General features: G+C 48.3%; 2 protein-coding genes and 1 long non-coding RNA gene across 4 annotated transcripts; all 3 read right to left on the minus strand.

Annotated features, from left to right (window-relative positions):
* Window positions 1–297: 297 nt before the first annotated feature.
* On the minus strand, window positions 298–4,579 carry ITGB1BP2 (integrin subunit beta 1 binding protein 2). The gene is made up of 7 exons (XM_055818235.1): window positions 4,560–4,579; window positions 4,305–4,417; window positions 3,981–4,039; window positions 2,974–3,044; window positions 2,631–2,733; window positions 1,171–1,290; window positions 298–731 (listed from the first exon to the last, which is right to left on the minus strand). The coding sequence occupies exons 1-7, from the start codon at window positions 4,577–4,579 to the stop codon at window positions 648–650; spliced, it is 570 nt and encodes a 189-aa protein (XP_055674210.1). The 3' UTR covers window positions 298–647.
* Window positions 4,580–5,244: 665 nt separating this feature from the next.
* LOC129785567 (uncharacterized) lies at window positions 5,245–5,856 on the minus strand. Its single transcript, XR_008749683.1, has 3 exons — window positions 5,706–5,856; window positions 5,448–5,497; window positions 5,245–5,350 (listed from the first exon to the last, which is right to left on the minus strand). It is a non-coding gene; the product is annotated as an uncharacterized LOC129785567 (long non-coding RNA).
* Window positions 5,857–11,493: 5,637 nt separating this feature from the next.
* On the minus strand, window positions 11,494–26,579 carry NONO (non-POU domain containing octamer binding). 2 transcript variants are annotated; one of them, XM_055817703.1, is made up of 11 exons: window positions 26,423–26,579; window positions 26,034–26,163; window positions 23,057–23,250; window positions 21,694–21,995; window positions 19,453–19,548; window positions 18,211–18,407; window positions 17,853–17,937; window positions 16,787–16,889; window positions 15,314–15,356; window positions 14,553–14,662; window positions 11,494–12,525 (listed from the first exon to the last, which is right to left on the minus strand). In XM_055817703.1, the coding sequence occupies exons 1-11, from the start codon at window positions 26,546–26,548 to the stop codon at window positions 12,388–12,390; spliced, it is 1,524 nt and encodes a 507-aa protein (XP_055673678.1). In that variant the 5' UTR covers window positions 26,549–26,579; the 3' UTR covers window positions 11,494–12,387. The 2 variants fall into 2 exon arrangements, with proteins under 2 accessions (XP_055673678.1, XP_055673677.1); XM_055817702.1 differs by having other exon boundaries at window positions 23,057–23,277.
* Window positions 26,580–26,841: the final 262 nt, after the last annotated feature.

Here is a 26,841-nt window from a genome sequence, read left to right on the forward strand (position 1 = left end):
AGAAATGAGCCAAGAGATGGAGCGGGATGAAACCCGGGCTCCAGCTGAGCTTCAGGGTGTTCCGTTTGAGCAGCACGACAGTGCTGGCACAGAGCTCAGCTAGCCACAGCCACGCACACAGCTGCGGTACAGCCCTCTCCCCACGGCAGCGAGCTGCGCTGAGACACAACCATACCCGCACCCAGCGGCACGCTCTGCTGCCACAGGCGCAGGCAGCACACCCCAGAAATAAAGCCAAGAAATGTACATGCAAATTCTGGAGTCTCACTGCTCCACAGCCAGCAAGCAGCTGAGAAATCAAGAGAGCTTGTGTCTCCCCCTCACACCACCGCCTGCCTGCAGGCACAGCAGGACTGCAGTAGGGGAGAGGGACCTGCTGGGCCAAAGACCCTTTGGGGCAGTTTGGGACCAAACCCAGCACACCTACGGACCCAGCAGCAACGTACAGCTCTGTTCTTGGTGCAGGATCGATTGGTGCAGCCACCAGCAGCCTCCGAAACAGCCCTCCTCACAAGCCCTAAGGCATTTCCTAGCAGAGATGGCTATAAATGCTGGTACCTGGGTGACCTGGCCCAGGAGCAAAAGCAAGCACAGGCTGCCTCACAACATTGCAGCCCAGCCCCACAGAGACTATTGGCACACAGAAATCAAAGTAAACAGGATCTTACCCCCCAGAGATCTAGTTCTGTCTGGAAAATCTTATTCCCTTCAAAGATGACATGAACCTCAAGCTGAAAGATCAACAGAAAATTATCTGAATGGATAGCACAACACTTGCCAGAGCTCTTCCCTGGGGCAATGCAGCTGACTTCCAGCATCGTAATGCATCCCACACACTGGAGCCAGTGTAACAGCCCTGCAATGGCCTCAGCACCTGGGAGCATTTCACCCCCTTCAGAGCATGCCAGGTTCACCTCTGCCACCAGTCGAGGGATTCGAGGCCAGCAGAGCCACCCACTGAGGCTGAAAGCCACTAAGCCAGAGTGGTAGGGCAGATGCTGCTGCAGCAGCAGCGAAGCCACTGGGCTGTCAGCTTGGGGACAGCAGGTAGGCAGTGCAGCAACAGACCAAAGAGGCTATCAATGAGTGCCAGCTCCTGGCTGTTGGCTCACCAAAATCAGGTGCCACAGAAGTGTGCATCCCCAGCACAGCCCTGCCCACCCCACTCACCACAGTGCGGTTGGCTTTCACGCTGCTGAGGGCAGGCAGGGGGTTCTTGGCATAGACAGTCACCACCACCTGGCTATTGGTTTGGTGCCAGTCCTGCCGGCTTGACACCGCCTTCTTGTCCTGCTGGGGAGAGGAATCTATCACGGCATGGCATCTAGCCCAAATACACCCCAAAACAGAGGGGCTGTCTGTGCCGGAGGATGCTTCTTCACACATCTTCACAGAGCACTGGCTGAGGTTAGCATCAACTAAGCAAGATCAAACTCTGCCTTTCATCAGGTTTTTGAGGGGACATCATTCATGCAATGGTGGGCAGCCCCTGCCAAGCTGTCCCATGCAACATCGGGCATCTGTCCTGTGCTTGGGGTTGCTCCAGAAGGAGGTGTTAAGACCAGAGACATCCCCCTTCTTGTTCCAGAGTCACTCTCCTATGCCCAAGCTCACAGGCACTATGCAGTCAGGAAATTTGGTCTGGAGGGCAGTGCAGGAGCTGTTGCTGGACATGAATCATGCCACCATGTTAAATGTGGCACATAGATGAGCCCCAAAGGGGCACGTTTCACATTTCTCCCACGGGATCCCACCTCATCTGTGCCACAGGCAGCTTTGGCTCCACTAGACATTTCTGAGCATCACCAGGAGACAGACCCACTGCAGCCCTCAACATTACCAGCCAGAGAAACACCACAGGAGGAACCCCAGCCCCAAACTCAGGTGACAATTAGCACAAACCATCTGCATCACAACATCACAGTACATTCACTGCAGCCTCCTTTACATCCACTATAAGTTTTCTTCTCCAGGATAAAGAACAGACTGGGCTCAGAGGGTGTTGCTCAGAGTAGTGCTGACTCAGACTTTCAGGGTTATCCTGGGCCACTTTGCTGCAACTTTCCCAGCTCAAGCCTGTTTCCAGCCAGGAGCTTCCCTGGAGAAACTTACACATGCATACGCACACACTAAATATTGGGAACTGGGGTCTTCGCCCCATTACCCTGCCACACCACTGTGTCGCTATTGTAGATGAGGTCCCTCCTGGGAAGCAGTTGCAGAGCGAAAGCTTCGTTAAAACCAAATTCAGTCATCTGCATTCACGTTTCAAAACTTTTGGTGTGTTTTGCAAGGCTTTTCCCATGCTTAGCTGCCTCCCCCTGTGCAGCAGCCTGCAGCGCTGGCTACGCTGTGCCTGGGGCCAGCTCCTGCCTCACTCAGCTTCCTATACATCTGCCCGTTGGGGCTGAGAGCTGACACATTTTGTGAATGAGGGAGATGCATTTTAAACAGCAGATGGGTGAAGATTAAGCATTCAAACCCTGCACAGTCATCTGTCAGCAATTATGAAAATTAAGAGAATTAAATGCAGAAACCCGTGTGAATGCAGAGCCAGGGAAGGAGCACTCCTCAGGTGCCAGTAATGGCACTTTGCTCACACAAGTCACCGCTGCCAAGAGCCCCCTTACCCCCTTCCCTGTCCAGCAGTGCTTCCCAGTTCTGCAGCCCGGCTGTTCCAGGAAGGTGCTGAAGTCCGTCGTTTTGAATTTGCAGCAGCTCCAGTACTTCATCCTGGAGAGAGCAGGGTGACCTGAGCAGGGAGCACCCACGGGAGCAGGAGAGGGGACCACAGCAGACTTCAGGGTGGTGGGGGAGAGGAACTCGGAACCAGCATCTCCCCCTGCCCACCTCTTGCTGGGGGGGGGGGGGTTCACCCGCAACTGCACCGGCTGAGGCCACCCAGCCTTGCAATGCAGCAATTTCAGCCCTCAGCAGGGTCATTTTGCTCCCTGGTAAGAGGTTGTTTCTTACCCCTCGTGGAAGACAGGAATGCCAGGATGGAAAACACAAACCTCTGTGTTGCTCTCTGGGCCCTGGTAGATCTGTGGAGCAAGAAGCAGAGGAAAGTTTTGGCTGTGCCTCTGGCACAGCACAGCACAGCCAGGCATCCACCCATCGGTGCCCATCCCTGCACAGGGCACAGCATGATGCCCAGCATCACCCTTTCACTGGGTCCAGCATCTGTGAGGACCTCCTCTGGGACTATGCCTAGCTGGCAGCCTGGCACTGGTCTCTGCTCCCTGCCAGCAAGGCAGCCACCCCACCTGCACCGGGACCCCAGTGTCATCCCCCCGACCACAGCAGCAGCCCTTCCATACGCCCTCTCCCAAACACAGCCTGGTCCCAGCCCAGCCACTGGGCAGCACAGGGACAACGGGCAAGTTTGCACACCACAGAAACACATTCTGAGGTGCAAGGGGCTGTTTATCCATCCTGCCCTTTCCCCTCCTTCCCAGAGCATGTCAGTCTCATGTCCTCATCCACCTCCCACCTTTTGCTCCCTGCTTGCTCCCTTCCCTGCTGCTTTCCAAGCATGCTGGCCCTTCTGCAGCTTGGTCCCTCCGGCACGTGCCTTGAGGCAGACAGGCAGTCTTGGGGCAAGATAGGAAGTGGGCTGTGCTGCGTTAATTAAATGCAGGTGGGAATTATTCTACGTGCACTTTACCTATAGGCCCATATCCTGAACATGTGCTATATTTCATTGCAAGCAATTAGCAGCAGTGAAACACAAATGTACCACTAGTCCAGGAATCTGGAAGCCTCTTGCAGGAACATGGCTGGGAGGTGACAGAGGCAGCCACTCCAGGGATGGGATGAGCAGGAGCATACGGAGCGGATGGGCACTGCCACCTCCAACCCACCTGGCACCCTGCCCCACACCTGATGGTAGCTGGGACACAAGCCACCGCACCAGACCTGCAATGCTCCTGGCCGTGTGGCACAGACAGTGCAAAGATGGGACCCTGCCCGGTACTTACCGCCTTGCAGCCTGCATTCTTGCAGGTGCTGCCAGCTCTCACCTGGGCAGCCGCCTCCCCTGTGAGAACAACACAGCTTCACCCTGGGGAACACTCCATCCATGCTTGCCCCCAGACCTTCCCCACAGCCCCACTCCCAGCTCCCGAGCTTCGCACAAGACGGCCCCTGAGCACAGCCCATTGCAATGTACCTCCAAGGTGCAGCTCTGTGGATTTGCAGGTGGCTGAGCACACACCTGCCATCCCGTGCTGAACCTGCCGTGCAAAACCCCATGCTGAACTTGCCACATGCAACCCCACTGCCACCCATCAGCTCATCGCTACCTGTGCAACTGCCCTCAGGTGACTCGTCCTTGGAGGACAGGTTCAGTTTCTCCAGTGCCTGCTCCAGAGACCTGGATACTTTAATTGGCAGCAGTTGTCTAGGCTCATCAGAGCTGGGAAACAGCAGCAGCAAAAGCCAAGTGGGTTTTTTTTTGCAATTTAAGTGTTGTTGCCTCTCTTGAGGAAGCAGCAGGTCAAGACACATGCAGAAGAAGCAGCACGGCAGGGCAACACTGTTAGCTGAGGCTGTCTCACCTTGGTCTTTCCCGCTGCATCTTCTCAGCTGATTTTGGTCCTTGGATGATGAGGTCCTGCACTGGTTTGGCCTTCAGCTCATCTGAGGTCTCCTTTTGGCTGAAAGGCTCAGGGGGCTTCTCCTTGCTGTGAAACCCCTTTGTGCATCCCTGAGCAGCAGAGGCAAGCCTGATGCCTGCTTTGCCTTCCCTAACCTGGCAGCTGCTCCCAAACCCTGTGAGTTCCCGTGGTCTGGTGGCTCTGTGTCCTGCAGGGATGGGCTCTGACCCCGCACCAAGGCAGGGGCTATGTCTGCAGGGATTCCCAGGGACGGTGTGGCAGCCTCACTGGTGCCACGGCAGAGAGGTCTCAGCTTTGCTGCACCCCAGCCTGGCAGCTGAAGGGCACCAAGTCTCCCTCACATCCCTGGGCCTCTGCTGCCTCCCTCCCTCTGGCCCGGACAGCCCAGACATTCACAGCTGTGCTGGCACTTGGGGCATTTGTCCTCATCCCACAGGATCCTGGTGGGGGATCTCAGCCCTTTCTGACACCCTTCTCTGGGACCGCCTGCCCCACACCCTGGGAGCAGCACCCTTGCTTGCAGGCTCCTGGGCAGCAGATAGGAAATCCCCACCCAGCAGGGCGAAGGGGGCAGCCTTGGCATGGGATGGGGCTGGGCCAGGCCAGGGCAGGGCAGCGGTGAGGAGGAGAGGACAGAGGAGCAGTGGGTGCATTTGGGCTGGCAGGTCACTCACCTTTATGGAGAGGAACTCGGAGAAGTCTGTTGTGCGTTTCTTGCAACAAGACCAGCCCTAGGCACCGGGAGATGACAAAGTGGTCAGGTGCGGGCAGTCCCTCCAGGCACGAGGTCCCCCCCTGCAGCTGCAGCCTGGCTCCTGCCCTACTCACCTTCAGGGCATCGTGGAAGATGGGGACACCCGGGTGGTACAGGCAGGAATCTGAAAAGGGCGATCAGGCAGAACATTTCATGAGGAACAATCCTGCCCACAAGGCACCTCTGATGCCTGGCAGCTCCTAAGCCAGCTCCTGCCATGTGGGCTGCCTGTACTGGGCTCAGCTCAGCCCTGCTTGGCAGCTTGGGCTGCAGACTGGGAAAGTGGCATGCATTCCCACTCACCCCAGTGCAAGGTGGATGAGCCCACTTACCCTTGGCGTTGTGCTCAGGATCAAACCTCTGCCCACAGCCCTTGTTGTAGCACAGCAACGCCATAGCTGAGGTGTACTCACAGCGTCCTTCACTCCTTCCACAAATATCCCACCAGTCTCATCCCTGCCTGTGACCTCCCATCTGCTTCCCGGCAGTTTCCAGCCCAGGCATAGGGAGGTGGCTTTGCCTATCTTTGGAGGCAGCTGGAGGAGGTGGCTGGTAACTGGAGACCAGGCTAAAAATGGACACAGCAGCTCAGCAGCTGACGGGACCCGGCACCCATGTTATCTCAAGAGGCATTTTTGTCCTGCCCCTGTGCCCAGAAGAGGGAATGCTGCAGGGTGGCTCCACACCTGGGGTGGGCAGAGGACCTCCCAGTGCCTGCCATCCTGCCGGCATCTGGAATGGAAGCATTGGCATTGGGGTCACCCTGGTGTTCACGCTCAGCTTGGGGCAACCTGCGACTCTTCTTGACCAACTGCTCTCATTTTCTTTGGCATATAGAAGCCGCTGAAAGTTTCCTGAAAAAGAAGGGAAGAGACTTCCCAGAGCCTCAGGGCAAAACGTGTGGTGATATCCCCCAGCCCCAGAAGGCCCTATTCTAAACAGAAACACCGTCACACCAAAGCAGTGCATGTGGCCAAGACATCCTCCAATGCAGGGTCTTGTGCAACCCAGGGATGAAATTTGTCCCCTGGAAGATCATTGCCATCATAGAAAAAGGGTGCAAAATATTATATGGGCCTCCCAAACCCCAAACTCAGGAGCGGTTTGCTTGGACAACCTGCCCCCATTCTGGGACCCAAGGGTTTTTCTCTACAAACAGGAAACCTTCTTGAGATCAAAGGTTTTACTTAGTTCCTACAGACATCTAAAACAACTATTACTTTCTTTTTGTTGTTCCTGTTCACAGACAGCTGTTTCCTGGGTGCTGCCCTGACCTGTCAGAGCACAAAGCACCTGCAGAGTGTTTCTGCTCAGGAACCAGGTTCAACATAAGCCCTTGGCACTATCAGGCAGTGCAAAGGGCAGGTTCTGCAGGCAACAGCCTGGGAGGGGAACCCACAGGGTCCACTGTGGCTGATGTAACACCATCCTGGTCCCATGATGTTTGTTTAACCTAGTTAATCCCGCTACAACAGCCTGCAGGACCTGCTGCCACCCCAAGGGGATCTCCAAAGTCCAGAGTTAGGATGAACTCTTGCAGAAATTCTAGAGCTCACCAAGGAGATGACTCCAGAGTCTTTTCACACTGCCCTGCTGCTCCATGTCCAGCTCAGTTCTGCCATCCCCACCTTGAGACACCCCGGCCAGCAGCAACATTGGGCTGCTTGCCCATCAAAGCAAGGCCTTGGTTGCCTTGTCATCTCATTAGCAAGTGAGACAGTCCCACTGGAGGGGAGGTCGTGTATCACCATCACCATCAGGTCTCCTTGTGCAAGGGTAGCCTGTATATAAACCCACATCCAACCCAAAAGGTAGGAGGGAAATGTGAGGACACTGAGGAGCTGCCACACCAGCATAAGCCACATGGCTTCAAGCTGATACCTCCCTCGAATGACTGCGGTGCCTAAAGACACAATATATGACCTAAGGGACCCAAGGGTGGGTAAAAAAATGCTGCTGGCATTCAGAGCCTCTGTTCAGGTGGGAGGGATCACTTGGGACCCAGGAAGCCAGGCAGAGCCCTGTGATGGGAGAATTTGTGGTCCCGGGGGCTGAGCAGGGAGCTATAGGGTTTCAGATCTCCTTGTCCTTTCTATGAGCTGTCAGCAAAGCTGCAGCTGTTGCCATCCCTGTGCCAGTGGGAATCTGGAGCTCAGGTTACGTTGCATGCCTCAGAGGAAATGCCAAGGGGATGCTGTGGCTGACCTATGCACAGAGGCTCAAGGCTCATCGCAGAGGGACCAGCAGGTAGCTGGGGGGGCTGTGGCTGAGCAGAGCACCCTCAGCACCCAAGGAGCAATGGCAGGCAGCGGAGAGCATGCAGCAGCACTACTCTGCCCTTGCTCCTCTGCTGCACCACTGCAAATGTCTGCAGGGAATAAGGTGGCTTGACAGATGGGACATAGCATAGTGAAATACAGTAAATTGGGGTGTCCACAGCTCCTGGCCAAAGGGGGTGGTCCCCAGGGAGGACAAGGTGAGGGCGTGCAGCCTGGGAGACAGACACAAGAAACCTGCCATGAAATAGAGATAAGCTCCAGGGGAACCAATCGGTCAGCCACCAACAGACTCAAGGCCCTGCTAGTGCTGGTGCTTTGAAGATTAGGAAAAAGAGGATGAGAGAAAGGCAGAGAATGGAGAGAAACTCAGTTCACCCTTTGGTCATTTGGGGTGCTCTGTGGAGCTCAGGGCAGTGGGAAGGGAGAGCGTTTCTAAAGCATGGAGTTGCTCCTCCATACAAAAGGCTGGTTAGGAGGAGGAAGATCCCTGACATACATATTACCACTACAAATGCTACACAAAGCTAGTAGGCAGGATTCATGTTTTAGTTATTTGAGAAATAAAATCTTCCCGATAAGAATATGTGCTGAGCAATTCTACAGCAGAAGTTCTGCCTGGATGCTCCTCTGGCAAGCACTGCTCCAGGGTTACATACCAACAGTTGTCCAAGACGTCTGCACTGATTGTACTCAACAGCTCAGAGAACAGCTTTAAAAAAGACCAGAAAACCATCGGAAATGGGGTTGTGGACAATATTCATCTCTCCATTCAGGAACACTGCCCTTCTGCAGCTCGTGTTATTACAGGGCTGTTTCCCCAATGCTCCGGTCTCACTGAACAATTACATCTTCAAAGTGGAATCAGCTTCCCAGGTGATGGGAATTTTCTCCCTGTAGTTCAGGCAGTGTCTTGCTCCCACAGATAATTTTGTCTCCTTGCAGCCAAACTGCTGAAGGAGACAGTTACTCCAGTGCTTGCTCTGAAAATGCATGCAACAGTCCTCATCAAAAAGCGCACTTTGGTCCTCAACAGGAACCGGTCCAAAAAGAATAGAATTTGGTCTACTCCTAAGATGCAGTTTTCTTGGCATTAGCTAGCATCCGTCATAAAAACCTGCTGCCCCAAACAGCCTGAACTGGTGGGGAGTATGGGGTTTTACAGGTTTTCCTTTGGAGGGCCCTGTTGCCTTACAGCACGGTCACTGTGAGCTCAGGCAGAGCAGCGTGGCCAGGCTATCATGAGGGAAAGCATCCCAAAGGCAGCGTTGTGCTAGGGTGAGCTCCCTGCTTTCTTCCTCTCCTTCTGGCTCTCTCTGGCACTCAGGTGCCTCACCAGGCAGACAAGCAGGTACCTGAGCCATGACCAAGACAGAAGAGAGAATGATGGCTCTTTTCAGCAAGGCCACAGGAAATCACGTCTTCTTCTTTCAGCTCTCAAAGGTAGCTCACCAGAGAAGCACCTCTCCATATTCTACCATTTGTAGCTTTCTATGATAAATGACAGCTTCTAGTGAGATGCATTGTGCCAGGAAAAAAAGGAAATGTTTGTCTATTGCTTTCATGTGACAAAATTATCCACGTACCCACTGGATTTTTCAGATTTATCCTCAATTCTTGTGAATGCAGTCACTGTTGTTTAAGGAGAAGCTGCATAAAGCACAAGCTGTAACTTCTGAAGCCCACAAATGATGAGGGTTTAAAGCTAAGAGTGAAGTGATAAGAACCAGACTGCTCATGAGTCCTTGCTCTGATATGAACTGATACTGTGTTAAGTGGATTTTAAACAAGCTGATCAGATACGACAGCAAAAGGCAAGGGTATCTCTTCGTGATAATCAAAATACTTCATCAGTCTGCAGTGACGTAACAGCCAGCGACCTGGAAAAGCATGCAGAGGAAAGCGTTCCCGTCTGCACACTGCTTGGACCTCAGCACAGCACAGCAGTGCTTGTGCAGAGTCCAGCCCCTGGAGCTGCGCTCGCTACCTTATCCAAGCAGTGCAAGACAAGGCTGACAGCAAAACCGCCAGTGCTCCAGCAGACTCCAGTATCTGGAAGTGCTCTGGAGTAGGCAGCCTTGCTTGCTCCTGTGCCCAGCCTTAGATGCTTCTGCACTACAAGCAGTCCCCAGTGCCATTTCCTCCTGCTGCACGCCTCTGAAAGCCTTAGTAATGGTCTGCTTTATGATTTCCTTACTAGAACCTCAGTCACAGGTTTTCAGTCTCCTCCTTTCAAGTAAATGAGAATAGTTACCTCTGTCATTCACAGCAGAGCGTAGTTTTAGTTTTCTTCCTTTGCTGTCATTTGATCTTCCATTTTCACCTCGTACCGGTCTTGTTAGATGGACTTTGAACAGCACTAAATCCCTCCTTCCCCGCAATTTTAAACACCCTGTTAGTATATCTCTTTTCTCCCAGGGAAAGGCAATAACCAGACCCATCCTCACCTCATACTTGAACAGCATTGAGGCGGCAGCAGAGCGATGCTGAAGGTTTGAGCTCTGCCATTTTCCTACAGCAACAACTTCTCTTTTGAGTGCTCACCAACAGGCAAGCCAGCTGAGCAACTGGCAGGAGAATGAGATAATACAGACACCTGGGTGCAACTTCAGTTTCTTCTCCCAATATTTCACACTCTGGAATTAAACAATGTACTTAGCAAACACCCATGGCATTAGTGAATGTCTGCCAGCCACGTTCCAGACACAAGCCACAAGAACAGATGCATCCTCTCCACAGGGCAACAGGAAAACTAATCAGCAATTCCCACCAACTTGAGATTTTGCAGTATTGATCTATCCTAGGAAATGGGTCAGGTGAAAAAGATCGGCAAACTCTTCATAGTGTGCCTACAGGTAAGTTGCAATCCTCTGATAATCACCATTAAATAGTGATTAGTTATCACTTCAGCAAGTCATCTACTAGTGCTGATGCTTTTGAATGTGGAAAACAAAACAAGCAAAAGAAACAAAAGCATCAGCTGCAGCCTCTCTTCAATGCAGCTTTTCATCAGTCATGTCATTCCAGCCTAATTATAAGCCATCAAATGACAGGGTAAACCAATAAAACCTCCAGAGCCATTATTTCATCTTTCCCTACTTAAGAGTACCTACAGGACCAAACCCTACATTTTTTAAGGTTATTGCCATGGTAACAGGCATCTGAAAATGTTTTCATCTTCCCTATTATTTCTCAAGTCTGTAAGGCAGCTCCCTGTGCTCTTAGGCTGCGACTCCTTCCCCCTCCCTCTCCCACCTAGATTTCTTCCTAAGCTTTCCCCCCTGCTCCCCCCTCCCCAGCCTCGAGAGCTTCAGTGGGAGAAAACAACTCACAGAAGGCTCCCCTTCCTACAGATTTCCTCATGTATTACACAAGATGAAGAGTTACTGTTGCCATAGACAGTTCCAAGTCCTCTGCTTCCTGCTCCAGCACAGAAGCTCAGAGCTCTGTGGGAAGCTCTGCACCCCAGCCAGAGGCAACTGCAACCCAGGGGCAGCGACAGACCAGACAACTTTGTACTACACAGATGAGACACGGAGTTGAACTCCACGGTCCCAGTGACACATGAACAAGTCTTACATCTTGTTTCCACAACACAGATGAATCCTAGGTGCATCAGGAGCTCCCTTGTGTTCCGAAATGCTGATGTGGAAGGTCTCATTCCAACACACAAATAAAACTTGTTCTGCGATAAGGGTAACTTAGAAAATTCTCGGGGGTTGAGCACCCTCTCTATGAAGAGCTGTACAAGAACAATTTTTGTACCATAATCTGAAGCTTGATTTACTTCAACCCATATGTACGCTTTTTCATTCAAAAAACAGAAGAGACAACACACCAGATAAAAAAGGCTTAAAATCCACTTTAATAATGCATTCCTGTAACATTCCTCAGACAAACACAAACTTGTTAGTGGGACAATTACAGCTTGTGTTCAAACAGTTTACACTAAATGAAAAATCTTGTAGTACTTCTACACAAAAGACAGGCAAGGTTAAGATTATACAAACATTTTTTTTCAGTTAAATCTTCAGCATGAGATACAGTATTTTTGTCCAATAGATTGTACTTTACTACCAGTAAAAATAAACAGCGATACAACACATTATCAAAAAATCCATCCAAACAAGAGTTTCCCAGCCGTTCAGGCTGCACATGACAATCAACTACTTTAAAGAAACAGATGGTCCAGATAAAAAGAATAACTACAAGTTAGGAGGGGAAAAAAAAAAAAAAAAAGAAATAAACAAACAGAAAACCTCCCCCAGTTCACTACATGATGGATCATTTGGAGCTATATAAATTTACAGAATCGTGGGAGCTCCAAAGTGCCCAGATGCTGCCCTAGTTCTCCAGAGACTCCCCTGTGCTCTTAAGCAAGGTACACTACACTAAAAAATGCCAAGACATACCGCAATTTTATCTAGTTTAGTCTCAGGATTCCAGCTGCAAACAGGAAACCTGGAATGGTCAAGGCATTAGGGTCCTTGCCATATTTTATCATTACTGAACCACCATGGCAGCCTCCCAGAATCCATTTCACATTGAAATTATAGGAATGCACCACATGAAATTTTCTAAAACCTTTACCAGTCAGACTGCACTCCCCTTGTCTTAAGAGTGGCTTTACCAAAACAGGCCCTAATTAACTATTTTTAATATATCCCCCACCCCCCAAATATGGCCTGCCAAGATTCCTTTTCTCTTTGGGGTGTGTGCAGGGGGTAGCTTAATCCTGTTAGTATCTGCGACGCTTATTAGGGCCAAAATCACCACCTGGATTTCCTCTGTTGAAGGCAGGTGGGTTCCCTCCCATCGCTCCAAGGCCTTCCATCGCACCACCCTGGCCAAAGCGATCTGCAGGCGGCGGCGGAGTCTTGTAACGAGGACAAGTGCAGGAGAGGCAGGAAGAAAAACAAGGAACAAAGAAGGGCAGTTAAAAGCCATTTGAGTTGATTCAAATTCTACTGGGTTTCCACAATTCCATCTGACCTTGCTACAAACTTTCACCCCACCAAAAATATCCCCACAGCCCCAAAAGTAGACTGACAGGACCACTGCAGGACCAGGTCTTTTCCCATGTAACTTTTAGTCAAGTGCACTAGAACACAATTTGCACCATCTCACTGACTAGTGCCCTGCTGTAGAGCATGTGAGAAATGCAGTCTGGGAAAGAACTTCACATTTCCACCATATTCCTTCACCCAAACTGAATGCAAACGAGGAGCAGTATACCGATACTACAGCCCTATCACAATCCAGGTGTACACAATACTCCAATTCCAAAATAAACCTACAATACTGGTTGTGTGCCCTGATCATATCCTGTTATTTCCATTCTTTGGCTCTCCTTCTTCAAGCTGGTTAGTGCTATTGCACAGTCTCTTCTTTCCAGCAGGGAGAAGACTATCAAAGGATAATTTGGGTTGGAAGGTAGCTCAGGAGGTCTCTAGTCCAACCTCCTGCTCAAAGCAGAGTTGGCTATGAAGTCAGACTAGGTTAGTCACAGCTTGACGCAGTCAGGTCTTGTAAACGTCCAAGGATAAAGACTGCACAACCTCCCTGGACAATGTGCGCCACTACATGTCCTCATGGTGAACATGGCACTTGCTTTAGGGAAGGTACTGGAGGCAACAACCACTGCTGCCTCCACCCCCCTGGACTGGGGCCAAGTGCCTACACAGAGCAGAACCGCTTTACACCAGTCTCCTGAGTTGCATTTATTCTTTGTCCACAGGTTTACAGCAGTGGTACATATACAATGTAACGTGATACATATATGCACATCATAATTGGTATTAGTACTGTACCATGACTCCATGGTATTGCCTGGTTCTACAGAACACAGACCCTAACTTCAGTAAAATTATCAATTGGTAGGTCCCAGGGACTCTCAGCGCTCACTTTGCTGGCAGTGGAGGGCAGGCACTATCAGTAACAGCACTCTTTCCACCTTTCTCCCTTTCCTACAGATGAAAAATTCTGAGCAATCATGAAATTTTCCAGCACAACATATCATAGGGAAGGACAGTGCAATCACTGCAAGCAGCTGGAGCAGACATGCAAACTGCTCCCTACATGAATAAAAATCTGGAATGCACGGACCCAGTAACAACTAAAACCAAGCACATGGTCACAATAAAGTTTCCAAAATGTCTATATACATATTTTTCTCCATTAGAGAAACAGCTTATTGATTTTTGGTCTAAATGGTATTATTTCATCATGTTGATCTGAACCCACCTGCCCTTTCCATTCTTATCTTCATCTTACCTCAACCACTCCACTGTCCCTACCACTTAGGCACAAAAGCTTATAGCCAAATAAAACTGTTCTTTATGACAAAAAAAATGTCTATGATCAAGAAATCTAAGTAGGGAGGTTTGCAGGAAAATTGCTTATGAGACCAATTGATATAAACTGCCAAAGGAAGATGAACTTTGAGGACAAATTCGACTATGACTGCTGCTGTTTCTGCTGCTGACTGGAGTGCTGACACTGTGAGAAGATCGATTCTCTGTGTGACAGAGGAATAACAGATGCCACAGAAGCCATGGCCTATTGTAAAGAAAAGCGCAAATAAATAAGCATAACCTCCACGGATTCTTTGCTCTTCACCTCCTAAGCAAATTAGCCAAATTTAACCATATAGTATTGCTAAGATATTTCTAACAAACATTTTAGCACTCATTACCTTGAAAGTAAGTAGTTATTAGACTTGGCTCAATCTCCTGAAAGTTACTAACTAGTATCAAGGCAAGATTAACTTCTAAAGATTTCAGCAGGAGTTAAGAAACAGGTCTAGGTAGACAATCAAGCTTCAACTTTAGCAGCATAGTGCTTAACAATGGAAACAACAAATCTGCATTTGAAAGGTGTGCACAACAAAAGGAGATACATTACCATTCCCATGGCTCCATCAGGTATCATAGCTCCAGGACCAGTTGCAGGTGGTGCAGCAGCTGGGACATTGGTACCACCCATAGCTCCTCTATTGTTCATGCCAATAGTACCTGGAGAAGAAAATTCAAGAACAGTCCTGGCAGGGACAGTGACTGGGGTCTCCTCATCTCCCCAGAGCCACCCAACACCATGTAAGCTCCCCACAGTGTTTTCCATTCAGGGACAGAGTCCTAATCTATTAACTAGCTTTGCACTATTAGGTCAAGATAAACTGATCTTGCATTCCAGTATTACCTGAAACTCCAGCAGGCTCTAACACTCACCACCTTCCTTAACCACTAAGCCCCCATCACCTCTTCACTTGCTCTTGTACATGTGGCCTGAAACTCTCAATCATGTAGTCAAGATAGGGAAATACAGAAATCAAGATAATTTCCTGGGCTAGAGGTCTAACACTGACTCTCACACCAGTCTCCGTTATCAGTACAAACTTCTGAAGCACACTATGTGTCTGATAGAAACTTCAACCAAGTCTTTTGCTTACTGAACGCAGTCTCACGAAGTACAATACTGCCTCATACCCAAATTCTGCTGTTTCCTGTCAGATGAACACTTCCTGTCACTGAACTTGGAGAAGATCACTACAACTGAGTTTCTAAGTAAGAAACCAATAAAATAAGACTACTCAAAAAATGTAACAGATTTTGTAAAGGAGGAAAGGAACATGCATAGGAACAAAGATGGCCACAGAATACTCTTACCTCCCATACCCATCTGTCCCATTCGCATCTCTGGTGGCTCTCTCTGGTGAAGGAAAAAAAAAAAAAAAAAAGAAAAAAGAAAAAAGAGGAAGAAAAAATAAAACCCGAGACTCATTTCAAATGATAAAAATTCAGGCTTTTAAAAAAATGTAGTTATACAAATTCAGTGAGTTCTGGGGTTTTACTACTGAAAACTGTATAGAGAAGTCATTCCCAGGGTAAACTTCAAAAGATTATCTGAGCTACCTTCACACAGTAACGGCTGAACAAACAGATCTTATATAAAATATTTCCTTCTGTAATATTGTTTTTCACAATCACCGTAACGCATCCAGCAGCAAAGCAGCACATGCAGATTTTACCAAACAGCAGCATACAAGAGATACATGGTATCTGGAGGGAAGGATCTCCTGAGTGGCAGCAATACATTAAATACAATTAGTTTTGTTACTTCCTCAGCATAGCTAAGAAGCTTTTCCTGTTGAGAGGAATGCAAGCTTACAGGAAGAGGCAGCGCTGGGTCACTCGCATTATAATACCACTTTGTGAGATCAACGTCTCTCTTATTAACTGAGCACAGGGGACACACCACATCTCCTGCACTGCAAAGCCAGGAGCACCCCCTCAATTCTGTGACCGTACTACTTTTTCCACAGTGGGAACCGAATAACAGTTTCACTTCACCTGTAGTCTCATTGGCACTATTTATGATCTGAAGGCACTATTGTTCAGAGAAACTAGGAGTTCTGCTACACTGGGTAATATTTGCACATTTAGGTCAGTCACACTGCCCTTTTGGTTTGACACATTTAGCCATTTTGCTTAGGGACCAATTTTTCGCTAGGATACGTAAACACCTGCCACCCAGTTGTACTGATGCCATTATACCACCTCGATAGCACTGCAGCTGCCTCCACAACAGAAAGTTGCTGGGACTGGAAGTTAATTGTAAGACTTTTTTATAGAGCTAGAGGTACTACTATTAAAAGGCAGGTTACCACACATTTTGCATTACTAGAAAATACTTGACCAACTGACTTTTAAGTACAAGCAATTACCATGCCTGCAGCAGCGCCTCAAGTTGGGATTATTTCATCTAAGCATGACTAAGACAGACTGCAGGCTAGAGATATAGCTAGGTGTATGACCATAATGGGATTCTGAAGCAGTACTTCAAGACAGTCCATCTTTGTCACTGTTAGACTAAAATGAGTTAGCATATATTCTTCTGAACAGCAAGGCAGCTAGCGAGGGTCCTGCATGAACACCAGTGGGACGCTTACTGGGGTATGTATATTTTCCAGGCTAAACTGTATAAAGATTGGAGGGAGTCAGTAATTTAGGACAGAATGTATCCAAGATACAGAGTCCCTCAACCAACAAGTTGAGCATTCACAGAAAACCGCATGCTGTGGAAGGGCAAAAATCGAACATCAGTGTCCAGATGTAATGGGAACGTAGAAGCACTCATACCGCATCAGCAAAATTCCCTTTAAAGCCTTCCTGCTGGCGTCTCATCATCTCTTCTTGCTGCCTTCTCATCTCCTCCTCACGGCGCCTGCGTTCTTCCTCCTGCCTGCAAAAATCGTCCAAGAATGCTCAGCACAACATACACCAACCATCTGCATCCCAGTGTTGCAGTGCTGCCTAATGGGTCTTGTTTGGAAATCTACAATTTTAAGAACTGAGGCTGTAAAATATTAGGTACTTTATGATGAAAACAGAAACACATATGCACAGAAAGTAATTTCCAACACTTTCAATTTCAAGCAGTTCATTATAAAACCCAACACGAGCAAAACCATGTGAGTGTCTCATGAGGAGTGGGTTGAAGAACTGGGGGTGTTTAGCCTGTTGAAAAGGAGGCTCAGGGGAGACGTTACCATGTTCTACAACTACCTGAAAGGAGGTTGTAGCAGGGTGGGTGTCAGTCTTCTCCCAGGTAGCAAGTAATAGGACAAGAGGAAATGGCCTCAAGTTGTGCCAGGGGAGGTTTAGATTGTATATCACGAAAAATTTCTTCAGGAAAGGGTTATCAGGGATTGGAACAGGCTGCCTGGGGAAGTGGCCGAATCAGCATCCCTGGAGGTATTTAGAAGTGTAGATGTGGCACTTCGGGACATGGTTTAGTGGTCGAGCTTCTTAAAATGACCCTGAAACAAGGAAAAGCCAGAATGGACAGAGAAATCTCTGAGACTAAGTTACCCCTCAAACGAAAGGATAGATACTAGAATGGGGTTTCTCAACCTGCAGCACTGAAACCACTGAATTACTGCACAGGTTCTGATTCTTCTATCTGCCTCAGTCAAGGAGCTAAACTAAGACACAGAACTGCAGGAAACTAAACACTAATCAGTGGAAGAAACTCCTAACTCTTCCATTTTAAACCAACTGTACACTCTTCCTATGAACAAAAAGGCCCGAAATAACAGCCGTACTTTAGGTAGTAATTAAATGTCACACTGAACAATTAGGTGCACTGAAGCAGCATTTAATTTCATATTATGGATTCACAGCATTTCATAACCTGCCCCCTTACCTGAGTTCCAACTGTTTACGTTTTTGTACTTCTTGGTTATGCAATTCCTCCATTCTCCTCAGCTCCTCCTGGCGTCTCATTAAATCTGTAAAAGACAACAGTAAAAAACCCAAACTCATCTCCCATGTCCCCTCTTGAATTCCTGAACTAGAACCATAACACACAAGAGAACAAGGTAACAGAGCTTCCAGCATATACAGTAACATCTCCCCATTCACTTGGCGTTACCATGCTTGGTTACAAGTCAAGCAGCTACACCACGGCTCACCTTCAGTGGGCTCTAGCCCATCTAGTGAGCTACCCATCCCTTGATGCTGCAGGGCCGTGTTTTGATACTGTATTTATCTTTGACTGGTACCTTGCCGCATGAGCATAACTTGGTGCTCATGGCGGGCTGCTTCCATTTCCATTTCCAGCTTCTCTCGAGCTTCCTTGATGTTGCGGTCTACTTGTTCTTGCTGCTGTTTCTCCATTTCTATTAGAGCCTTCCAACGCATGGCATACTCATACTCAAAACTGCCAGGCTGTGCAAATCGAGGAGGCTGCTCACGTTCCCTGTCAAACAAGGAAGAACTAGTGAATCCTTCAATAGAGCAAGGAGGAACCAAGAAAAACACGTTTGTGTGTTAAATGTACCAGTAGACCCTTTTAACAGTTAGAAATGCATTTAGTGCAAGAAATAAAGAATCACTTTGTCTTCTACTTTCTCAAAAATAGCTATGCTTGGGATACCAGTTTGTCTGCTCCTCAGGAACCATTTAAAGGAGAAACTTAGGCAGAATCATCCTGCAGGATTAATTATACATGGAAACAGTGTTCCACCTTCCTCCACAACAAACAATGACACTGCTTTCGTAAGACATCAAAAGATTCTGGGTAAACACATTCAGAAATACTCTTAAAAAGAAACAGCCTTTGCTCCTGCTGCACATCTTATAGACAGACCCACTCCAGAAACAAACACTGCCCAAACATGCATGTTTATTTTACTGATCTCTGCAGCCCAAGCACCTGGAGCACATGACTATTCCTAATGCAGCCTCCCAGTTCCTGAAGCTCTCATCTTCCTTGAAAAATTCATGAGCACACATGGTTTACTAATTCCCACTGCTGGGATCACATGATACCTTTCTTACACTGGGAAGCCTTCAAAGACCATGGCCTTACACCTGGATAACTCTACAATCTTTTAATGCTATTCAGATCACTATTTAAATATTCACTGTGGGTTCAAATCTGTTTTCCTCTACAGACTTTCCATAACACTTAGAACAAGAAACTTAAGTCTTTGCTTCAGCTTCTCATGTGAGTAAGGGATCTCATGTTATCTCAAACTGACATGACTTTTTATTCCAACAACTGAAACAGACTTATGAAAAATATGTGGAGGCTGCCAGTCTTAGCCAGCAGTATGGATCCAAACCTACTGCTTTCTTTCAACTAATCATGGCAAGGAACAGTGTATGCAATTCTCCTTCCACAGTCAGGTCACGTTTACAAAAAAAGAGGAGGCCCTTTAGGAGCACTGATGAGCCACCGTCCTAAGACTGAGGCACCAGTTAATGCCCTAGTCCACAGGTAGTCTCATCTCCTCACATACTTGTGATATTGCTGGTTTTTGATGACTAGTTTCTCTGGTAGTCCTTCTTCATCATCATACTGATCCATGGGCTCCACAGTGACAGGCCGAGGGAATCTGTAAAGAAAAGATGAGGTGCTTTCAACAAAATTCAAGAATGAGCTTGTGTGCAGGACAGCATGTGTACTGTGTCTGAGGTTATAAAACACTGCTTTTAGCACTGCTCAAAGAAATATAAAAGCACTTGGGGATCTCAACCAAGTGAAACCAGAAATCACTTTAAACACTTTTTCTTTCTTTCTAGAACAGAAGCTGAACTGTTAACCAAAATCCTTTTTGAAACCAACCCAAAATTGTATGAAGAACCATACTTCCAGTTATTGGTTAAAAAAAACCAGCTTAAACAGAACCTAACATTCTCCAGTAGGATTTAGTTGGCATGAAGTCTCGTAGTCCCCAGAGTTTTGGTTTTCTCCCTTTCCTCCACTGCTACATGGCCAACCATGGGCTGCAAAGTCCTTGTGTCCCTTTTTATAACTGCCTAAAGCAAAGAGTAACTATACTGCTCCTCGCTGGAGGTTGCTGGCTGTACCATTCAGTCATAGTCTTCTGGGGAGACCACCACATGCCATTACTGCTCAGCAGCAGTGCTCTTAAGTGCCTGCTGGACCCTGTCTGAACTTCCTCCCCCCAAGAAATCCACTGGTGCACTCTGCAACACAGACACTGCACACATGTGCTTCTGTCCTCCTGGTTTCTGTATGCAGAAGAAAGTATTTAACAAAGGTGTCCCCAATGTCTGAATTAGCTCCCCTTCACAGCACTGACACTGCTCATCCTTGGCACAAAGCAGCACCACAGCCTCTCGTTAGCTCCTCAACCTCACTTGCCAGAGCTGGGGAAACGGAAAAGAAATGATCATGCTATGCCAAGCGGTGGCCAAACTCCAGCAGGAAGGCAGGATACGAGAGGCTAAAAATCCCTCTCCTCAGCTGAAGATCCACAATCTAGCTTTTCACTTCAGTGTGACATACTCCATTATTAATGTTTTCCAGTGTGTACCAATTCCAATCAGTTTATCTAGCTGCTACTGTCATGAACTAGGACAAGTTTAATCAAGGCCAAGCCATAACTAGAAATAAGCAAACATACTGGTCTGCTGTCCTAGATATCAGAATCTAATACACTGATAGCTACAAAAAGATTGATCCTTACCCTCAAGTGCTCTCATTTACACACTGGTAGTGACTTAGTTTGCATGGGTTTTTTTCATGGTTCCTTCAGGATAGAGACTTCTGAATCAGCAAAAGCTCCTTAACAGCAATCCCCCCGCAGAGCGCTACGTGCTATGCTGGTTATCCCCATATAGTCTCAGGGAGAGAAACAGGTATAAAAAACCCCAACAACCCAAAACCACCTGCTTTTTGAAACTCAACATGCTTGTGTATGGCTGTGCCATACCAAGAAAAAGGAAAGAAGCAAGAAGCACAAAGCTTATAAAATTACTTTAGAAATTAGCAGTATAGCCCCAATTTCAGGAAGTATTCTATTCCCAGATTGTAGGTGCATATATATAAAATATAAATTATTTCCAAAAGATCAGAAATTACTCCATCTTAATACTTAAGAGCAACAGTCTGTGCTCTGTGGAACACATCTAGAATTAGTCATTTACTTGAGCAAGTTCACATAATTACGCAAGAGCATGCTTTGTTGCCTTATGATATTCAAGCACAAGGAAAACAGTTCATTATGGTGAAAACTCCAAACAATCCAATCTATCTGACCAGCTCCTCCAACAGATCCCATGCCCACAGTGGTGGATCAGCATTCCACCACAGCTGTGCATGCTGCTGAGTGGAGTCCCATCCCAAAGAGCCATCTCTGAAGCAATCCACAGTGCACAATTAACACACTTTAGCTTCATTTCCAACAAATTATATGGATGGTCTCTGAAACAGCTCTGCTTCTTAAAGGCTGCTTTAATTGCCCTAAGAAGGCTTTACCAAGAAAGAGCTTATCGGGAAGTTTTACGCACTTACCCCACTATCAGCTTCCCAGAAGAAAGTTTTCAGACCTGAGTTTCAGCACAGACTCACTCTTGTTGGAACAAAGCTAATTAAAGTTCTCCCCAGGCAAATCACCGACCACCTCCTACCCCATCTGTCCTGCTCTGATGTTAAGAAACATTGCTCACAAACCAATGCCACCCATCAACCTGCAACACATGCCAGTATAGCACTTCTCACCCTCCACACTTACGTAGTTAGCAGGAAAGACCCATCACTACATCTATCCAGGGCTTTCCTAGCAGCAGGCTTCCCTGAGAACTCCACAATGCCTTTCCCAGAGGATCGTCCTCTGTCATCCACAATAACCACAGCCCTTTCCACCTGGCCAAACACTGAGAAGGCTTCCTCCAGGAGCTCATTGGACACAAACTGAGGCAGGTTTCTGACTGTCAGCGATGCACTGTGGCATGCAAAACGCACTCTTAGCTGCTTCCCACGTAGAGGCATGTTGTCTAGTTCCACCTTTGCAATCTCTGCCAGAGTGCGAGTTTCCTGAAGATAAAAAAAGTTATCATTAAAACCCTCAATGCAGTACACAAACAGCCAGTCACAACAGTCACAAGCCTATTTCTCCTGAACAAGTATCTCAGAGACAGGAACAAATAATCCTCCCATAGCATGGTAAAAAGTGTCCTAACAGACCGTAACTATTCTGTTATGACTCTAGCTGAAGAGGCATGTATAGAGATTGGAGGGGAAAAATAGTAATAAAAATTCAAAATACATCAGAACTGAGATTAATCCAACAGCCAGTACAAACCTAAGCAAACAATTAAATCACCATTATCTACAGACATAATTAAATATTAAGGCTACAAAGTAGGCCTTTTTTTTGTTTAAATAAATACATTTTTTAAAATAATCAAGATTTAACTATTAGCCAAGCCTGACAACTGTAAAAGAAAATGCTGATTGTATGACAATCCACGAAAGATGACATCCTATGCCAGTTTCACACCTTTCCACTCACTAAAGTCACCACCAAGCAGCTACACTAGAGCAAAGCACCCCAGACTTTGGCGTGGGAACCTCATGCTCCAGTCACTCACCTTGGGGCTTTCAGAAAGGTAGCATATGAGCCAATAAAGTCTGAGAACCATTACTCTATGTTGGTAGCTAACTCCTTCCCAGTCACCATTCAACATGATCATAAAGAGATCCCCTACTTCAAAAGCAGTCATCATTCCAGTAATACTGCGTGACAACCTATGTTCATATAAATCCCATGTTCACACCCTTCCAGAAAATGCAAGTCCACCCTGCCTATAATAGCATCATGTTAATGGTTTCTTTCTGTTTTGTACCAGCTAACTTCAGAATAACTTTATCAGATATCTCATAAATCCTGCCACAGGCTGCCTGAATTCACATTCCTTCTCATTAACAAGCTCTAGACAAACCACTTGTAGAAGCTGATCCCATATTCCTTGTTACTGAAATCAACAGCGGGCTTAATTAGCAAGATATCTGAACACATACTACTGTCAATTAGCAATACTCCTCCAGTGTGAGTCATTGCCACAAAAACACCTCAAAGGTAGCAAGTCACTCACCAGCCTGATAAAGCCAAAGCCTTTGTCCTTGTGTATGAAGACTTCACCGGCCTTGCCATACTTCTCAAATAACTTTCTCATCTCTTCCTCTGTAATATCGGGGGGCAGATTCCCCACAAACAGGCGGCTTCTTTGGGTGAAGGTCTTTTCACCAGGTTTCCGGAAATTCTTCAGGTCAATAGTCAGGCCTTCATCTGAGGGGAATAAGGTACACAGCTGCTCTACAGTTGGGGGGATAAATTCTATTAGGTTTCATCACAGTGAACAGAGAGACATAGGACAACATTGGTAACACCACCCATTCACTTTGGTCTCAAACCTCTCCAGCCATTTCTACAGCAACAAGGGGATTTTATTTCAGAATGGGGCCCGTGGTTTTTTTAATGAAAACACATGCTTTGACCTCAGTGCTCATTAACGCAAGCGAAAGATAGTCTAGAAATAGAGACTAGAAGTACACTGCAGCTTGAAACAGCGTGAGAGATTTCACCCAACTTTTGGAGATCTGGTCAAGATGACTGACCTGCAACAAAGTCAACTGTAGTCACGATACCGGGTTTTGTTAATACAGTCTGAGTAAATATAGAATAGCCACAGTCTGGCGAGCAACCAGATTTTTACTAAAAAACCTGAGCCATCCCAAATATCTAGAAAAATATGCAAACAAGAGAAAATTTTCCTCAAACAGGTAACATTCTACAACAGGGGTCCTCAAACTACGGCCCGCGTGTCGGATATGGCCCCCAGGGTCCTCAATCCGGCCCCTGGTATTTACAGATACACCCACACACCCCCCCACCGGGGGCTGGGGCGGGGGGGTGGGGAAACCAAGCAGCCGCAGATGACTGCCTGCCACTTCATCCACGCGCCGGCCCCCTGTTTAAAGAGTTGGAGGAACCCTGTTCTAGACTTGGGTTCTAGACTCTTGGGTTCCAAGCTGAAGAGAAGGCTGGAATGGTGGAAACAGTGGAAAAAACCCACCCCAAAAACCAGCCATATAGGTGAGACCTCAGAGAAATCACAAAGTTAATCACAAAAATCTGTATCCAGTAAGTAATGTTATATAAATCACTAATAAACAAGAGAGACGGCATGAAGTTTTTCAAATTCTCACATGCATATAATCTTTAACCTTTAATTCTGTAAGAGTCCAGCATAATCCTGGAAGTTCTACTATACACCAGACACAGGTGTGGCATTATTATCCCTTTACCTTCCTGTGTCCCATTTTCTTAAATGTATATGGTACTTCCCCGCACAGGACAGCCAGCCACAGTAAGCCATTCCTTTGCTTTGCAGAGGACACATCTCATGGCCATGCATATGAAATAAACTACAAACATGAGTGGCTTGATTCAGACTACAAAGCTTGTCACTAACCAGGAAAGCCTATTCAGGCGAAGACAACATGCAAGACATGCAAGGACAACTCTTTAAGAATAAGCACATGGCTAACACACACACAAATAAGACTGACAGTGTATCTATAGAAGATTAGTGAGAGTAAGTTATCCACTTCACACAGCCAGGGTGCTTAAGTGAACTGTTTTGTCTTGTGAACTTCTTCACACCGTTGTCAGAAGTATTTGGGGATCAGTTGCAAGGCCTGTGAATACACTAGGAGGGACTTATACCACTATCAGTGTTCTGCCTTAGGTAGATCTACTCAAAGGCACCTGAGATACAGTCACTCACTATAAGCTGATCGCTGTGAGAATACCACAATACACTTGTTGTGTTGTATTGTTTCCAACCTGACTGGAAAGGGACTGGTCTGCCACCTTTGTCTATTAATAATCTTCTATGAACCGAAAAGGAGCCTGTTTTACAGGGCCACCTAGTAAAAACATACAGTTGTTTGGTTTTTTTTTTTACTAGCTCATTATCTCTGCACACGTGTGCATATAGTTAAACCTGCAACTTTGACAGAAAACCCAGAGGAATCACACAAAGTGCATGTGTGACTTCAATATGCTTTTGTTTGAACCAACAAAGTGTCCGAATTTGAAAAAATAAATTTCTAATATAACTAAAGTACTTCCCCACCCAAAACCGCTAACGGCAATGACCTGCTGCCATACTTCTAAACTATCAAGTTAGATCAGTTAAGGCCTCAGAAGCCATTAATGCATACTCTCTCAGCTCATAAGCCCCGACTGCATCCCAAGTAACAAGATCTACAGTCCATGCTGATGAAGAACAAACCCGGAAACACACCAGATTAGTGTAACAACCATCATCAATACCAATTGGTACTTGAACGCTAAAATATTAAGTAAAGCTGGGTATCTCCTAGTCCCTCCCATGTAAAAAAAATTAGTGTTAACGGGTGACCGCAGATTGCTGTAACAACATTCTTACTACAATTGTATCTTTACAGATAGCAAATTTATTTCGCCAGTATTTAAGATAACCCGTGTTGAGAAGCCATCTGTTATCGTTGGGGGGGGGGGGGGGGGGGGGGGGGGGGAGGAAAGAGGCGACAGAATAAGCCACCTCGTATTTGCGAAGTTTGCAGAAACACCGTTGAAGGCTCAGAGACTAGTTCTAAACTCTTCAAGCGAGCTTTGCTCGAGAATGAGACAAAGGAGGAACCTCCACATCGCTGCCCAGTTTCGGGAGCAGAAGAAACTTACAGACAAACCCCAGCCAAACTCACGGCAGCCACACGCATCTTTGCATAGACCGAGCAAAAAGAAAACCCCGAGAACCAGCCCAGCTGCAATTCAAACCCCCGTCCCCAACAAGGGAGCAGCCCGACTGCTGCCGGCAAACGGCGAACCCAAGTCGCGGCTTCCTTAAGGCCCAGAACTGTTATAGGTTTAAGCCGAAAGAGCGGGTCCTGTGCGCTCGGCCCGGACCCACGGCACCCAGCAGCGAACCGGGACCCCAAGTTCCCCTCCGCAGCGAGCGCGGCCGCTCAACGCCTACCCAGAGCGGGGGCCGGGCGGCCCCCCGCGGCGGGCCCGGGACTCACTCTGGCTGTTGGCCTGCTGCCCGTTGGTGGGGATGGACGGAGGCGGGTGCTGCTGGTGCTGGTGCTGTTTCCGCGGAGTGTGGTTCTGCTTCTCCATGTTGAAGCCCTTGTTGCCCTGCATCTTCCCCACCTGGAGACAGACACGTCCGGTCGGCCGGGGCTCGACGCCAGCTCCCGCCCGCGACCCCCAGGTGGCTCCCACCGCCCCCAGCCCCGCCTCACCGGGGGCCGCCCGCCCGCCAAAGCGGCCGCGTGCAGCGGCGGGGCGGGGCGGGCCGCGCAGGCCGCGGCAGGCCCCGTCAGGGCTCCGGCGTCGGCGGCCGGCCGGGAGCGCCCGGCCCGCGGCGGAGCGGAGCGGAGCCGCTCTCCTGCCCCCGCCGCGGCCTCACCTGGTGGCGGACGCCGGCGCCGAGGCGGATCGCGGCCTCCTCGCCCCACAGCAGCCCGAAAAGGAGCGCGCGCGCGGCCGGGAACTCGCGCAACCTAACCCAGGCGCCCGCCACCCGCGCTCCCATTGGCCTCCCAGACTACAGCGCCGCACTGCCACTGGCCGTGCTTGCCGCCACTCACGAGCCCGGCCGCCATAGGGCGGGAGTAGCCGTCCCCACAGCCCTCCGTGCGGAGCCGATTGGCTGCACGGCGGAGCCTGCACGCCGCGCGCGCTGCCAATCATCGCCTCGGGCATGAGGCTTGGGTGAGCGGCGAACGAGGGACAAAGGAGCCCAGCGAGCCGCCGGCGCGCGCCGCGCAGCCGCACTGGGACGGAGGGGGCGCGCAGGCGCGGCGGGGGCCGCGCGCTTTAAAGGGA

This window comes from Falco peregrinus, chromosome 13, assembly GCF_023634155.1.
Source record: "Falco peregrinus isolate bFalPer1 chromosome 13, bFalPer1.pri, whole genome shotgun sequence".
Classification (NCBI taxonomy): Eukaryota; Metazoa; Chordata; class Aves; order Falconiformes; family Falconidae; genus Falco; species Falco peregrinus.